Source organism: Piliocolobus tephrosceles, chromosome X, assembly GCF_002776525.5.
Source record: "Piliocolobus tephrosceles isolate RC106 chromosome X, ASM277652v3, whole genome shotgun sequence".
NCBI lineage: Eukaryota > Metazoa > Chordata > Mammalia > Primates > Cercopithecidae > Piliocolobus > Piliocolobus tephrosceles.
This window is the reverse complement of record NC_045455.1, coordinates 1,455,559-1,472,005: the sequence shown is the minus strand read 5'-3', so window position 1 is coordinate 1,472,005 and position 16,447 is coordinate 1,455,559. Positions and strand designations below refer to the sequence as shown.

The window sequence follows — 16,447 nt, the reverse complement described above, 5'->3', positions numbered from 1 at the left end:
CCCATAAATTCCCTGCATGATAATCCCTCATAAGGATTAGGAGGAGTTCTCATAATCCCTCATAAGGATTCCAGTCTGTACATGGGATCCTCCCATTAATAAGTGAAATCTATGTCCTTATCTCTTGAATCTAGTGTACTTGGAATTTATATTCACCGACAGAACAAGGTAGAAGTCATATTCTCGGACTTCCAAACCCAGGCCTTACAGGCTGTATAGTGTCCACAATGACCCTCCTGGGCTGCCATGTAAACACTCAGGCTAGACCATTGAATGATGGGAAGCCAGAGAGAGAGACAGCAAGGCCGGCCTGTCCCCAGTGTTTTATCACCCCAGCTAAGATCCCAGCTATGTGATTAGAGCCACAGGAACCATCCAGCCCCAGCTGAGCCCCCAGAAGAATGCAGCTGCAGGAGAATCCCAGCCAACACCAGGTGGAGCAGAAGCACCATCTCGCCAATTCCACAGGGTCCTGAGAGATGGGAACCCACTCACTGTTGTTTCAGCTCCTGCACTCGCCGTCACTCATGACACAGCCAAAAATAACTGACTCACAGGGTGTCTTAGTCTGCTCAGGCTGCTGTAACAAAATCCTTTAGATGGCTATTCATACACACAGAAGTTTGCTTCCCACAGTTCTGAAGGCTGAGAAATCCAAGATCAAGGTCCCAGCAGATCTGGCATCTGAGAAAAGTTCTCTCCCTCATAGAAGGCCTCTTCTAAGCGTCTTCATATGGCAGAAAGGGCAAGCAGGCTCCCAAAAACCTGTTTTAAAGGTCACTAATCCCATTCCTAATCACCTCCCAAGGCCCCCACCTCTTAATATTTGGGATTAGTGATCAGGTATTTGGGATTAGATTTGCACATGTGAATTTGGGAGGACACTTTCAAACCATAGCACAGGGTGAGCTGGACTTTGTTTTTTAATAGTTCTGATTTTTTTTTCCTTAGATTTACCACGAAGATGCTGACATGTGTTAGAAAATACAGCTTATGTGGTTTAAATGAAGACATCTCTCATAGCAGAAAATTCCAGGTGAGGGCAGCAGGATTTTGAATTGCCTGACAGTGCCGAGAACTCCTGCTCTTCTTATCTTCCCAGGCGGCCAGAGTGAAGATGCTCTTCCGGCGACTTCTCTCGTGGGTGCAAAGGGCTGTGGAGCACCACGCATTGCATCCAGACAGGGAATGCAACATCCGCCAGGAAAAAGGAGCATTTCCTCTTTATGTTCCTGTAGGAGAAAACCTTGGCCAGACAACCCCCAGCAGGCTTCCTGTTGGGACTCACTGACTTGAGCTTGTTTGAAGCCAATCGTTGGAAAGAGAAATAGAGCTACCAAGATTTTCTCAAAAGAGACAGAGTTTACCCTTAGCCACACAGAGGGTGGATACCTGAGCCAGCAAGGATAGAGAGGGCATGGCTGCTGCCCTGTAGTATTCGCTACAGAATGAAAAATAATTCGCATTTACCACTGAAAAAAGCAGAGACTCCTGACAGGCAGGCAGCCTTGATATAGTACCTTATACAACCTCTGTTTGCGCCTCAACCCCAATCCCACAGTCACAGCTTACAAGGTGGAAGCTTAGTCAAAATCCGGCTCCAGCAGTCAGGGTTCTTGCAGGAAACTGAAGGTGTTCTTGGGAGGGGATTTGGAAGGGAGTTTGATGAAGGGGCTGTTTGTTGCGGTGAGGTCATGGTTCAAGGATCCTTCAAAGGGTGCTGCTATTTAGGGACCAGAAACAATGGCAGACCGACATGTTTCACCCTAAGAGGCTTGGGGGTGGGGATAAGTTCTGTTCGTAGAGCCTGGAGGAGTTATGCAGTGGAACGGGCACCCAGGAAGAATCTTGGCCGCAGAGGTAAACCAACACTGGCGGATGTAGGGGCAGGTGGAAAGGAGAGGGGAGGAGGCCCCTGCCTCTCTCCTACTTGGTCTGCAGCAGGTGCCCCTGTGGGTGAAGATGCACCGAGGGGGACCACCAGCTTCCTGAGCTCAGGGCAGGCCGGAGAGGACAGGCTGGGATGGAAAATGGAGAATCGGTGATTTGGACGACAAGAAATGCGAGCCGTTTACTGTTTAGTCACTACGATGACTGTTCACTAGTACTCATTTCCGCTCGTCTAAAAGGTGGCCAACACCATTTCTTTTCCGCAAGCACTCGGGAGAACATTCACATTCAACTGCATTCCTAAGACCCAGACGGGGCAGCCTTCTCCACAGGCCACCAAAAGGTGTTGCCTGTCCGGTTTCATCAGTGATTATCTATGGCAGTAAGACAGGACGTTGGAAACCAAGTACCTCAATTAAGTCAAGGCTGGGTGCATTTAGAGAACAAAGTGCTTGTTACCCGGGCCAGGTCACCCTAGGGAAAACAGAGGCATTCTCCGGGATGGACATGGTAGTGTTTGTGTGGTAAATACTTCTCAGCCCAGTTCAAAGCCAGCAGCATTAAGGACACGCCACGGGGACCTGGAGACCAGGCGAACCTGAACTCCTCTGTGGTTCACCAACCCCTCAGGCCACCTACATGTCTTCCGCTGTCGCAGCTTTGGGGCCAGAGGACCAGAGGCCAGGCCCTGGGAGCCACTGGGTTTCGGAACCAGGGGCAGCCACCTGCAGAGCAGGAAAAGCCGGCGGGTCGGCGGCGCCACGTTCCGGGGCGAAACCCAGCTTCGGTTTAGATCTCCCACCCGGCCGGACTCCCGCTCTCTCCCCGCGGCCCCCTCGCACACTTCTACCTCGCCCCGCGATCTCACTGCTCCATCGAGGCTTCCGGGAGGAGGAGAAAAGTTTTCCCGCAGGAACCCGCGATGGAAGCCCTGGGACCCTGGCTGAGACTCCGGGTTCCCCCAGTGCGGAGCCCCTTTCCCGCCGCGCCCCGCGCCTGCGCCCCGGGAGGCGGAAGCAACAGGGGTTCCTCCCCGCGGCCTCTGACCTCTGCCCTCTGCCCCCAGGGTCTGGGGCCTGGGCCGAGGCGTGAGGGGGCAGGGCTGGCGCGCGGGTGCGAGCGCGGGTGTGGGCGCGGGGCGGGCGGGGGCTGCGGCCGCGGGGCGCATGCTCATTCGCGCCGGTGACGTGCGCGCCGGGAGCAGGGGCAGGAGCCAGCGGGGCCCGGAGGCTCCAGAGGGCGGCGGGCCGGGGAGGAGGAGACTCGGGAAGAGGAGAGCGCAGGCTCCGCCGCGGCCGGGGTGCTCCAGCCGAGCCCAACCCAGCGGGCGGACCGACGGGGAGAGAGAAGGCGCCAGAGCTCGCGCGCGGCCCCGAGCAGCAGCCTCGCCGCCCGCGGAGCGGCCGCCGACGCGCGGGGCCGCGGACCCAGCATTCGCCGGCCGGGCCGGGCATGAGCGGCGCGGAGGGGCCGCGGCCGCCCCCTGCACTGCCCGGCGCGCCCAGGCCGTGACCGGAGCAGGGGGCGCGGCCGCACTCGGACCCCGGAGCCCATGGGCGCGCCGAGCCGGGCGCGGGGGCGCTGAGCGGCGGAGCGGGAGCGGCCGGAGGAGCCATGGACTGCAGCCTCGTGCGGACGCTCGTGCACAGATACGTGAGTGCTCCCAGCGCGGGCTGGGGGACCCGGGTACCAGACAGACGCGGGGCGGGCCCGCAGCCCCGTCCCTGTGGCCGGTCCAGCCCCGGGGTCCTGGGAGGGCTCCCATGTCTGGGACGCTGACCGCCCCCGGGGCCAAGCGGGATGCTGGGGAGTGGCCTCGGAGTTGAGACCCTGGGGCTTCCGACGGGGTCTCGGTGGGCACAGCGCGCGGCCCCCGCCTGGGGCCGCTACCTGCTCTCCTGCCGCGGCCGCCTCGCGCCCCCTTCCCGCCCGCAGCGCCCTGGGGGTTCATCGGAGAGACTGGCTGGGGTTCGAGCCGTCCCGGCGTACCGGGCGCCCGGAGAGAGCCAACTTCGACCCCGCCGGGGCCGGGTCCGGGGAGGAACCTTCAGATGCGGCTTCCGCGCAGCCGTGTCTGCGGGAAGATTAAGAGATTGGGAGGAAGCGTTACGCTTCTGCAGAAGAAGCTAGCAACTGTGTTCTTTAACACCCCGCGGGATTCAGAAGCGGAGTTGGAATCTTTTTATTTTTTTACCTTAAAGTAACCGATTAGATCAGAAGTTCGGGTCTTCTTGGGTTCCTCTGGAATCTGCCCCTTCAGTGATAAGCCAGTGAAGAGCTCAGGAGGGAAGACTCGGAAGGAGAAAAGTTGATTGTGTTCTACGCCAGAGGAGGGGAAACCGGAATCCCTGGCGTTAGGTGTAAAAAGGGGTGTGTGGCCGGCGCCGTGGCTAACGACTGTAATCCCAGCACTTTGGGAGGGCGAGGCGGGCGGATCACGAGGTTAGGAGTTTGAGACCAGCCTGACGACCATGGTGAAACCCCGTCTCTACTAAAAAATACAAAAATTAGCCGGGCGTGGTGGTGGACGCCTGTGATCCCAGCTACTCATGAGGCTGAGGCAGGAGAATCTCTTGAACCCGGGAGTCGGAGGTTGCAGCAGTGAGCCGAGATGGAGCCACTGCACTCCAATCTGGGTGACAGAGTGGGACCCCCCAAAAAAAAAAAAAAAAAAAAAAAAAAACGTGTGTGTGTGTGTAGAAGAGGAAGAAAACCGTCCCAAGCACAGCGTTTCCTGCCACTGTCTTGCACAAGAGGCTTCATTGTTCCATAGAGGCTGGCGGTCAGTGGTCAGTCACAGGTTCGAGAAGTCGCATGCACCAGGTTTGGTGCTAGAGAGGGCAGTATTATGGGAACTTTGTTCTTTCCTGGCATAGGAATTACCTCAGGCAGCCTTTCATATTTATGAGCTTTCTTTAAATAGGAGACCTTGGCCAAAGATAGGTTCCTTTCAGTGGAGGATGCCAGATCAATGCTTTCCCCCGGATTTATTTACTAACCAAAAACCTCGGAGAGTCAAGGGGACTTGAGTGCACCTTACATTGTTTCCTGATGTCGGGGAAGCCTTAGGAAGGTCGGCCTGCTTTACTTAAGTGGAGAGAACTCACCCCTGGTGATTCTGATGATTCCGGTGCTAGATCTGGAAAGGCTTAGCTGCAGGAACCTTGTGTTACCCCTTGGGGTGCTCGAGCCCCCAATTCAAATCCTAATGTGAGTGGTAGACCTGTGTTTCACTGTGGTAACGTTACAGAAGACCCAATCACAGTGACTGTAGGTAACCTGCCGTGTTAGAGATGTGCTTTATTGGGCGGAAGCTTCTGTTCTCAGTTGTGTCGCTTAGAAATGTGGGTGCCTAGACAACTTATTTTCCTGCCTTGTTTCCTCCGAGGGAAATGGAAGAGGGAAGGGACTACCATTCACCTTACCTGTGCCCGCGACGTTCCCAGTTCATTCCGTTCCCTTCTAACACTCAGTGTTAAAAAGGAGGGTCACGTTGTGGTGCTAATGTGCAGCCTCTTTCCATAGAAATGGGAGATGGATGGGCCAGCTCGGCCCACCCTGTGGAGAATCTCACCTTCCCAGCCAGTTCCTGACCCCTTCATCCTGGGAGGGGGACAGACAGACGTCCAATTTTGATGCTTTGACTCCCTTCCTTTCTCCAGGCCTTCGGCTGTTTTCTGTTATATAGATTTATATAAGTGCGTAGCTTACATTTTTAATTCCCTTTTGCTGGATTATTACGCCAGTGGCATCACATTTTCTCTTAATCTAAGGCGTAAATATTCTTTAGTGAACTTTTCCAGCATGTACGTTATTTGATAATGTCTTGGGAATACAAGTTGTGGGATAGTATAATTTCTGTTTTTCTCATTCCGCGTGTGTTTTTTGCAGTGTATTCATCTGGCTGCCTCACCCATATTTACACACAAAACCGTTCATCTCTCTAATTTTAAGTTCATGTCTATGGTATTAAACTAATTTGACTTTTTCCAGAAACAGTCATGATGTGTTTTCTTGTTATTTCATTATCGTCCACTGTGTGGGACTAAATTATATTTCCTTTTGCTACAGAAAAACGAGTCTGGGACTGAATACTCATATTTCCTCATGGTTTCCTTATGTGACTTACTTTATAAAAAAGGACAGATAAATAGACCCTGCTCCCTCTTGGTGTTCACGTAGTCAATTCCTGGGACTAAGAAAGCTTTCCAGCTACTTCTGATGTGTGAGGGTGGCTAAAAGATAAAGAAGTCCTTGGAAAACATTGCTGTAGGCATTTTATTGTGGGTTAACTCCAGAGAGAGAGCAGAGGCAAATGAGTGAGGGAACAGATGAACGATTAGGCCAGAGTATTCCACCCTGTGGGTTACTAGTTGTTTGGGTGTTTGAATGGACAGGAGTCATGCAGAGATATTTTGTATTTGTAAATGGGGCCGTGTTTGTATATTACAAGGAGGTGCTTGTGCTTATGAGGTGCTGTATGCTCCATGGGGTGATGTAGGTGCATGGGGGGGCGCGGGGGAGAGCGTGTGGTGCCGTGGGGTGGTGTATGTGCCGTGAGGTGGTGTATGCACCATGGGGTGGTGTATGTGCTGTGGGGGGCGCAGGGGCAGGGGGAGAGCCTGTGTGCCGGGAGTGGTGTATGTGCCGTGTGTGCTGTGGAGTAGCGTACATATTGTGGGGTAGTGTTTGTGCTGTGGGGTAGTGTATATTCCGTGGGGTGGTGTATGTGCTGTGGGAGCCGCGGGGTAATGTGTGTGCCGTGGAGTGGCGTATGTACTGTGTAGTAGTGTATGTGCTGTGGGGTACCATATGAGTCGTGGGGTAGCGCGTGTGCCGTGAGGTAGTTTGACCTCCATGATGTAACACTTTAAAAGCACTTTTAGGCCAGGCACGGTGGCTCACGCCTTTGTAATCCCAGCACTTTGGGAGGCCGAGGCGGGTGGATCACCTGATGTCAGGAGTTCAAGCCCAACCTGGCCAACATGGTGAAACCCCGTCTCTACTAAAAATACAAAAAATTAGCCAGGCGTGGTGGCGGGGGCCTGTAATCCCAGCTACTCAGAAGGCTGAGGCAGGAGAATTGCTTGAGCCCAGAAGGCGGAGGTTGCAGTGAGCTGAGATCGCACCATTACACTCCAACCTGGGTAACAAGAGCGAATCTCGTCTCAAATAAGATTATTTTTTAACAGCATGGATGGAGAGCTAGTTCCATTTCCTCTTCAGAGTTGTAAGGTGGGCAACACCACTTCAGGCAGTTTAAGTTCCGAGAGAAATCAGGGCAGCCTCAGCGGGTAGCTTACTTTCCTTAGATACTCTCTGGGCAGTGGCCTGAATGCTGAGTGGGAGCCTCCCTGCCCTTCTTAGCCATGTGGCCTTGGGCAAGTGGCTTAATTCCTTCTGCCTCAGTTTTCTCCTCTGAGGGTAAGAGCAGTACTCATTTCATAGCTATTGTGAGGGCTGAATGAGGTAATCTGGGTGGAGAGCCAAGAATGGGGAAGGCTCAGTCCATTTGTCATGCCTGGCTGTTAACATAGCTGAGTCCCTGGGTAGGGTCGGCTGGGGAGAGAACAAACCTATGGCCTGCCAGTTCTGTTGCTCAGCTACCCGTGGGTCCCAGCCTGCTGGCATCATGGGTCACAGGAGAGGTAAACCGGCACCCTGACACTGAGCACGGTGTGGAGCTGAGGTAGGATTCAGAAAGCTTTACAACGCTGTTGTAAAACAGCCCTGGATCTCTGTAAGACTGAGCATCCCGGCCGGGCAGAACGCTTCACTCCCTTTTCCCTTCCGTGCCTCCATGTAGGTAGAGCATTTGATTTTTCTTCAGAGTTCTGTGGGTCAAGAACTCAGTCTTGTTAGGGTCTTATCATCTTTTTCAATGATTCAGCCCAGATATTCCTTGTTAATTTTGTTCTTTTGCCTGTCAAAGCTTCTGCGTGTTTCTACCTTCCCGCTCTTGCTTCTTAACATACTTCTGACTTTCCGAGATAGAAAACATTGAAAGATCTGAAGACTTTCCTTGCTGACAGTAGATAATCACTTTCAACACAAACAGTTATAAGTTTTTTCTAAGAGAAAAATAAACATTTTTGCTGCCCGAGAACTTCAAGCAGTGCTATATTAGAGTGTGTTAAACCTTCTAGGAAGTCCGGCTGTATATGCATGCATACATGTCTGCTTCTTTATTTATTACCAAATGGTGTGTAATGTGAACATCAGTGTTCAACTGAAGTTGCCCCTTCTGAAAGACGGACTTATTTATTTAATTCAGTTATGCCAGCCCCTGTTTTAAAACTTCAGAAATGCCACATAATTTTGGAGTTTCTTTTCCTAATCCAGGATTAGACGATCCAGTGGGGCCTTGCTGTTGTTAGCTGCTGGAGTCTACACCACAGGAGCACTGAGTTAAGCTGCTTTAGCTGCCAAGGTCTTCAGGTATTTGAAATAAGTGAATCCTGAGGCATAAAATCCAAGACTAATAATCTGTCTCCAGCCATGTGGTGGCAAAGCCTGTGGCACAGACTCGTAAAGTGTTCATAATTAACAAATGTTGAACCAGGCAGCTCATTCCACGAGTTCACCAAGCACCCTTCTTATCTTCAGGGCCTCGTGTCTTCCACCTGGACATTCTAAAGCCGTCTGCCTAGATGCATAACCTCACCTTTGTGTCTACACAAAGGTTGAATCATTTCCATTGCTTTTTGGAGCCCTATTGAATATCTGCTTATTAGGAACAAGCATCTTGAGGTGCTTTTATTTCTTGCCAGGGAGTGTATTTAATAACCTAGGGGAAAAATTATTAGGTTTGGCTATAGTCAGTTAAATTTCTAGGGATGAGAACACTGTCCTCAGTTTATAGTTAAAATTGCGTTGAATCCATGAACAAAAATACTTAATTGCTTAACTACACATGAAATCCTCTATTTACAGATATACTAAACCTTGAAACCCAAAATACAAATTGTTCTTTGGTGCTTGGAGCATAGGTTCAACAGAAACAGGGTTAATAAAAGATTCTCAGGTCCCAGACTTATAAATATATTTTTAACCAAGTTAAATGCCAGTAAAAATGCTGTTTATTTGCAATGAAAATCAATAGCAAGCAAGTTTTACAGCAATAGAAATTCAAGAAGATCAGATAAGGGATGATTTTCTCTTTCACTTGGATATTATTATCTGAGAAGAACAAAATAGTACATCCCAGAGGCGACGAGGTTAGGCGTCGGAGTCTGACAGACCCACATTCAAGTTCCATCTCGGCTGCTGGCTGTGTGGCCTTGGCAAGTTGGTTGCCCACTGTACGCTTGATGCCCCATCTGCAAGGTGGGGACCATGATGGTGCTCGCCTGGTGGGTCTGTGCAGTGACGGACACGTCACGGCGCTCGTGCGTGCTGCGTACTCAGTGCACCGGGCGTCTTTGTTGCGTGCATGGATCTGCGGCTGCGTCGCCCTCCATGCTTCTGGGCTTCCTAAAGAGACTGCGTCTCACCTTGGGCTTTCCGGATCCTTCTCCCCACCCTCCTGTGCACGTGGAGAGTTGGTGACCTTGCCCTGCTCTCCCAGGGAGAGCGGTGGTCACTGCCGGGAACGCCCCCTGCCACGCCCAGAAGCCTTTCTGCCTCTGCCCTTGCCGCCTCCGGTTGGGGTGAGTGACCTGTTCTGCCGAAGTCCAGTCCCGCGTGTGCTCAGGCCCCATCTCTCTCCCTCTCTGAGTGACACCATCTGCCCCGCTGCTCGCCGTCCTGCTGTTGGCACCATTTTAGACCTCACATTCCCCACCTGTCACCCTGCTCATTTTTTGACATCCAGCTACTTTTTTTTTTGTTTGTTGGTTTTTGAGACGGAGTCTCGCTCTGTCGCCCGGGCTGGAGTGCAGTGGCGCGATCTCGGCTCACTGCAAGCTCCGCCTCCCGGGTTCACGCCATTCTCCTGCCTCAGCCTCCCAAGTAGCTGGGACTACAGGCGCCCGCCACCAGGCCCGGCGAATTTTTTTGTATTTTTAGTAGAGACGGGGTTTCACCGTGTTAGCCAGGATGGTCTCCATCTCCTGACCTCGTGATCCGCCCGCCTCGGCCTCCCAAAGTGCTGGGGTTACAGGCGTGAGCCACCGCACCCGGCCCCAGCTACCATTTTTTTTAGCAGGTTGCCCCGTGTAGCTGACCAGTCCTTCCTTCTCCTGTCTCTTCTGTGTCTACTGCCGGAGTCCCTTACCAAGGTCTCCATCATCCCCAGGCCCACCTCCCTCGGGCCCCTCTCTGCCCTTGCCCTCAACCTCAGCGACTCTGGGGGGCTTTTGTGATCCCAGCTGCAGTTAGTGAGTGCCCCTGTGTGCTCAGAGACAAGCCAGTGAGCCAGGCAGGACAGAGACCCAAGTCCCATCCCTCTGGGGCTCCCTTGGATTTGGGGGAGGCGAACAGGAAACCACCACAGTGAGTGTTGGGGTGCACCACAGGCAAGCGTGCTGAGAAAAAGAGAGTGGGGTTGGGGGCAGTGCATGTGCAGGGTGGCGGGAGGCTGAGGCACGGGGGGCAGTGTGTGTGCAGGGGGTGGCGGGGTGGACGAGGTGAGGGCCTGGCCAGGTGGGTGCTTGCGTGTCCAGCCTCACGGGTGGCCCATGCAGCAGCCTCTCGGAGCCCTGGGGCCTTCCATGGGCTGCTTCCTGTGGCCTCCTGCGGGCTGGCTGCCCCTCAGGCTCCCGTGCTGGCCTCTGCCTTCCCCGGGGCCACCCTGGGCTCCTAGTGGCCTTTCTTCCCTCTCCATCAACACCCTCATCCCAGGAAGAGGCGTCCACTGCCTGCTACCTGCCGTGCAGCCATGTTCATTTCCGTGTTCCAGCGTCTCCCGTGTGCCTGGAACGTTCCTGGCATGGAAAAGCCATGCAGAAAACAGCCGCTGGGCCAACACGGAGGCCCAGGTCATTAGTGTTAATCACGATGGTGAAGAGGTTGCCTTTGGCGATTCGGAAGGGAATTCAGGGAGAGCAGCCGCAGCGCCCTGTCCCCGGAGCCTGGTGTCCAGAGCTCTGAGGGCCTCCTCATAGTTTTAAAACTATTGATATTTTACTTTTTATTTTTGAGATAGAGTCTCACTCCGTTGCTCAGGCTGGAGTGCAGTGGCTTGATCTCGCCTCAGTACAACCTCTGCCTCCCAGGTGCAAGCAATTCTCCTGCCTCAGACTCCTGAGTAGCTGGGATTTGTGCCACCATGCCCAGCTAATTTATGTGTGTGTATATATATGTGTGTGTGTGTGTATGTGTGTGTGTGTGTGTGTATATATATATATTTTGGTAGAGATGGGTTTTCACCATGTTGGCCAGGCTGGTCTCGAACTCCTGACCTCAGATGATCCGCCCTCCTCTGCCCCCCAAAGTGCTCGGATTGCAGGCATGAGTCACTGGGCCCGGCCCTGAAACTACTTTGATTTTAAAACTATGAGTTCTTAAGAACTTAAACTCTGATCCCTGGAAACAATATGCCAGTCTCCGGTGTGCATGACGTTTGCTTTCCAGGCAGGTGTTTCCCAATTTTGTTAGATTCTCAAGGAAGCCCCTGCCCCTGCTAAAGTTAAGACTTCTGTCCTGGGACAGGCAGGTGACTGCTCCTCTGATACGGCTGCATGGGCGCATTCAGCGGCCTCAACACAATTTGAGCTTCTTGCTAACATTTGAACACAGAGGACCACACATACATCCCCACATTTCCCCACTTTTTTGGAAGTCTCGTGACTCCTGGCCTACTGGTTCCCCACGGACCACTTTTGCTGGAGCAACAGCCACTTGAGGAGGGTCGGTGCTCTCCACTGGCCTGAGTTGCTGGGCCCATCACTGCTGCGTCGAAGCATGAGACCACCCCACCCCGTCCCAAGAAGGACACAGACTTTTCTGGTTTGGTTGAGACTTGTGGAGCCTAAAGAAAACTGCTGGGTTGTTTTTGCAAGTTACCTAATGGTGCCTTACCTGCCGCGTGCTTTTGTCCCGTGGCACATTTGTTTGTAATTCACCACGACTATAATTGCAGGGATCCTGGGATGTTAGGCTGGGAGTCAGGAGATGGAATTTTAGACTTTCTCTGCCACCTTTTACCTTGGTAACCAGGGCTGATGTGTGAATCCTTTGGGCAGATAAATCATTAGTTGCCTCTTTAAAACCAATCTTTTTTTTTTTTTTGGAGACGAGTCTCGCTCTGTCACCCAGGCTGGAGTGCAGTGGCCGGATCTCAGCTCACTGCAAGCTCCGCCTCCCGGGTTTACACCATTCTCCTGCCCCAGCCTCCAAAGTAGCTGGGACTACAGGCGCCCGCCATCTTGCTCGGCTAGTTTTTTGTATATTTTAGTAGAGATGGGGTTTCACCGTGTTAGCCAGGATGGTCTCGAGCTTCTGACCTCGTGATGCGCCTGTCTCGGCCTCCCAAAGTGCTGGGATTACAGGCTTGAGCCACCGTGCCTGGCTAAACCAATCTTATATTTATTTGTTTATTTTTGAGACAAGGTCTCAATCTGTCACCCAGGCTGGAGTGCAGTGGCGCTATCTCGGCTCAGTGCAACCTCCACCTCTTGGGTTCAAATAATTCTCGTGCCTCAGCCTCCCAAGTAGCTTGGATTACAGGCGCCTGCCACCACTCCTGGCTCATTTTCTTAATTTGTATTTTTAGTAGAGACAGGGTTTTACCATGTTGGCCAGGCTGGTCTCAAACTCCTGACCTCAAATGATCCGCCCGCCTTGGCCTTCCAAAGTGCTGGGATTACAGGTGTGAGCCACCACACCTGATCTTTAAACCAATCCTTTAAATATTTTCAAATCAGAGTGCGAAGAAACTGATTTTTCTATGAATAAAGATTGTGTAAGTCTTTCTTTCAAATGTGATTTGTGTTCCCATTCAGAAATTTGTTAGTGACATATTTTCACTTATTTGCAAGTGCCTTTCCTTATAGTTTTTCTGTCACTCAACTCAGATGAGTTAGTCATTCTCAAGGGTAAAGACCACTTAGATGAATATACTTTCAAATTCCTACTTTGAATGTGTTTAAGTAACCACCCTCTACTCCTATTTGGCAAAATGTTTCCCATTTTTCTGTGGTTTTTATTTTATATTTTGTGGCTTTCAGAACCAGATGACTTCTTGGAAGGCATATTAAAAGTTTACAATTGAGACAATAAAATAAGTCACTTTTTCCTGGGAGATAGTATTGTCACACATCATTTGGTATCGAAATTTCCCACGGCTGTGGCTGCAGAGTTGAAGGACATCGGCTGGCTGCCCTTGGGGTTGGTGGTCCATTGTGAACACTGCACATTATGGTGTGTGTGCCTTAAGTGCAAACATTTTAACAAAGACAGGTTGCCGCCGGCAAGAAGTGTTTAACTTCTTTAAGTTCATGTTACTTCTGCTGAGTTGAAAGCGGCACATTTCACAGATGGTGTCATTGGTGGAGGCTGAGCCTGCCAGCACCTGATCCGCGTGTGCTTTGGCCGGACAATGGTCTACACTGGGCCCCTGTGCAGCCTCCTGCCGGCAGCCTGTGTCCCAACTGGCTCTGCTCTGAGCCATTCATGTTGCCTCCAGAGGCAGCTGTGAAATGAAACTCATGGCCTTTGCTATCTCTTCTGGGTGGTGAGGATCAAATGAACCTTTATTAATGGACATGAAAATAACCTTGTAATTTCATACAGTGAGATTACACTTTGCATAAGCTTTTCAATGTGATACATTGTAAAGTGCTGTAAAAATATCTCAGGAAAGGGCTGCCAATTTTTGTCACATCTCATGTGACAAAGGTAATTTTTTTTTTTTTTGGCTTGGAAAGGGAACAAAAATAAGATCATTTTTCCTGGTTGGAAGATAAAAGATTTTAAAGAGAAGGTTTGTTACATGTGAAAAAAACGATTTGATCAAAGGCATAGTTTGTTGAATTAACACATTTGACAAGTTTGGAAATTACACGTTCAATAAAGATGTGAAGAGTGTGCAGCCTGGCAAGGCGTCTCTGTCCTTCGTGTGCCCACATGCAATACAGGAAGGGCAGGAGAGGCTGGCATGAGGCACCCATGGTCCGTGCTGTGGGCACCTTCGGGAGCAGCCTGGGACAGGCGGGGCCTGCTCCAGACAGAGCAGGGGCTGCCGTCCGGCACGTCTGGGGGCCGGGTCCTTCCTTCCCGAAGGGTCGTACCTGCAGCCCCTCTCCGTCTTCACGGCAGCCCTGTGAAGGAGAACCATGCCGTCCCGTGACCGGGCAGCCGGGTCTCGTTGGCACTGGGTACTGAGGGTGGCGGGTGGGTGCAGGCCTTTCTGCCTGACTCTGACCTTGTTCTCCCTGGCATGGTCTGCACCCTGTGAAGGGTGAGCGAACACCCTCCTGGCCCAGTTCAGCCCCAGGGTGTGCCCGTTGTCCTCACGTCGTTAACTATCCATAGCGTCCCAGCTTAGACAGCAAGTTCCATGGCCGCCCCACCCCGGGGTCGCGAACCCTGGGGCGGACTCTCGCCATACGCCCCGTTCTGCTTGTCACCCGCCTCGCCCTGAGGAGCCTCTGGCTGCTTCAGGACTTGTCCCCACACCGCATGTCCAGGGCAGTTTTTCATTAGCATCCCCACTACCCCTGAATCCATCCCCATGTGTGTGGGCTTGGACCTGCTTCTCCCGCCCGAGTATCTCTGTATCTCTGAGTAGCGAGGCTTCGACGTTAGTGCTGTGGGGAAGAGGCTGGGCTTGGCTCAGCTGTTGAAGGATCAGCCGACCCACAAGTCGCTGCGGCCCTTTCACGAGAATGTTGGGGGACAGGAGTGGCCAGTGGCCACCTGAGAATGGGAGTGGCACCCCATTTGTGGAATATGTGGAATACACAGAAATTCGAGTCTACCCGTGGCCGTCTCCTCGGTCCTTTCTACCATGATTCCTCCGCGTCCCTTGCAACAGCAACACATCCCAGCCAGGAGAGGAGAACTCTGGGAGGTTGTCTGGAAATTGCAGGTGCATTAAATATTGTTGCTGCGTGCTCACCAGTTAGGCTCAGGCACAGCTAGTAACTTCCAGGCATCTCGGCAGTGTCTGGCGTTTGGCAGTCAAGCTGTGTTTAGTTTTGACTTGAATAAAGGTTACAGAATACAGAAACAATCTTCTACCCTTTGAGGGAAAACTTCCCTAGTCCACCTGACCTTTGAAATGCCGAGAATCCCAGAGATGTTGAAGGAAGTGCCCAGAGGAGGATCTGGTCCACAGTGGATATTCAGCACAGTGATTTTTTTCCTATAAAAAATTATCTGTCAGGGCCAGGCACGGTGGCCCACGCCTGTAATCGCAGCACTTTGGGAGGCTGAGGTGGGCAGATCACGAGGTCAGGAGATAGACACCATCCTGGCTAACACAGTGAAACCCTGTCTCTACTGAAAATACAATTAATTAGCCGGGCATGGTTGCGGCGCCTGTAGTCCCAGCTACTCGGGAGGCTGAGGCAGGAGAATGGCGGGAACCCGGGAGGCAGAGCTTGCAGTGAGCTGAAATCCGGCCACTGCACTCCAGCCTGGGCGACAGAGCGAGACTCCGTCTCAAAAAAAAAATTATCTGTCGACACATTTATAACCCCAGCAGTGGACCCAGGTGTGAGTAGGCTCTGCGTCACCCTTCTCCTCCGAGTGTTACCCCTGGCATTGTGCTTGTGTGTCGGCATCCTGTGGACGGGGCCCATGGTCATCCAGCTGGTGGTTCATGAGTGCACACGTTCCTGAGGAGATGGATGGAGACAGGCGTTGCTAGTAGCAGTTCCTCCTCTTGTCACAGAGTGTGCAAAAACTCTACAGCCTGGCGCAGTGGCTCACGCCTGTAATCCCAGCACTTTGGGAGGCCGAGGTGGGTGGATCACCTGAGGTCAGGAGTTCAAGACCAGCCTGGCCAACGTGGAGAAACCCTGTCTCTACTACAAATACAAAAATTAGCTGGGCGTCGTGGCTGGCACCTGTAATGCCAGCTACTCGGGTGGCTGAGGCAGGAGAATCATTTGAACCCGGGAGGCAGAGGTTGCAGTGAGATGAGGTCACGCCTTTGTACTCCAGCCTGGGCGACAAAGCAAGACTACATCTCAAAAAAAAAAAAAAAACACCACTGTATGTACAGACACCGTAGTAACCACATGGAGGCCCCCGCCCCGTCCCCGGCATGTTCCAGTGGGAAGCAGAGCCTCAGAAGGCATGCGCTCGGGGTGTGTGGTGGTGTCTCCCTCTGCCCTGAGGCGGCCGGGCCTCAGGCCCCATGTGTCAGGGAGGGTTCTTGTGTTCTGCAGGCTCCTCGTCTCTTCTCTCTGCTGTGCTGTGCGTGCGTCTCTCTGGGTGGCCTCGGCTGGGCCTTCTCTCTCTGAGGTGGGCTCATTTCTCAGGGCTTTCTTCGCGCTGCTGATATCTGTCCCCTCTCAGGTCCACTCGGGTTCAAAAGTGACAACTAACCTTGTCCAACACATGTGCATGAGAGCGAGGCGGCCAGAAGCATGGGTCTGAGAGCTTTACCTGACGAACAGGCAGTGTGTGTGTGTGTGTGTGTGTGTGTGTGTGTGTGTGTGTGTGTGTG

At 52.5% G+C, this 16,447-nt stretch overlaps 1 protein-coding gene across 10 annotated transcripts in view; it reads left to right on the top strand.

Annotated features, from left to right (window-relative positions):
- Window positions 1-2,975: 2,975 nt before the first annotated feature.
- ATP11A (ATPase phospholipid transporting 11A) overlaps window positions 2,976-16,447 on the top strand; it is a 185,964-nt gene continuing 172,492 nt past the window's right edge. For all 10 annotated transcript variants that reach the window (XM_031934963.1, XM_031934962.1, XM_031934961.1 and 7 more), the window contains exon 1: window positions 2,976-3,543. In XM_031934963.1, coding sequence (XP_031790823.1) covers window positions 3,505-3,543 — 39 coding nt within the window. In that variant the 5' untranslated portion in view covers window positions 2,976-3,504. The remainder of the gene's footprint in view (window positions 3,544-16,447) is intronic.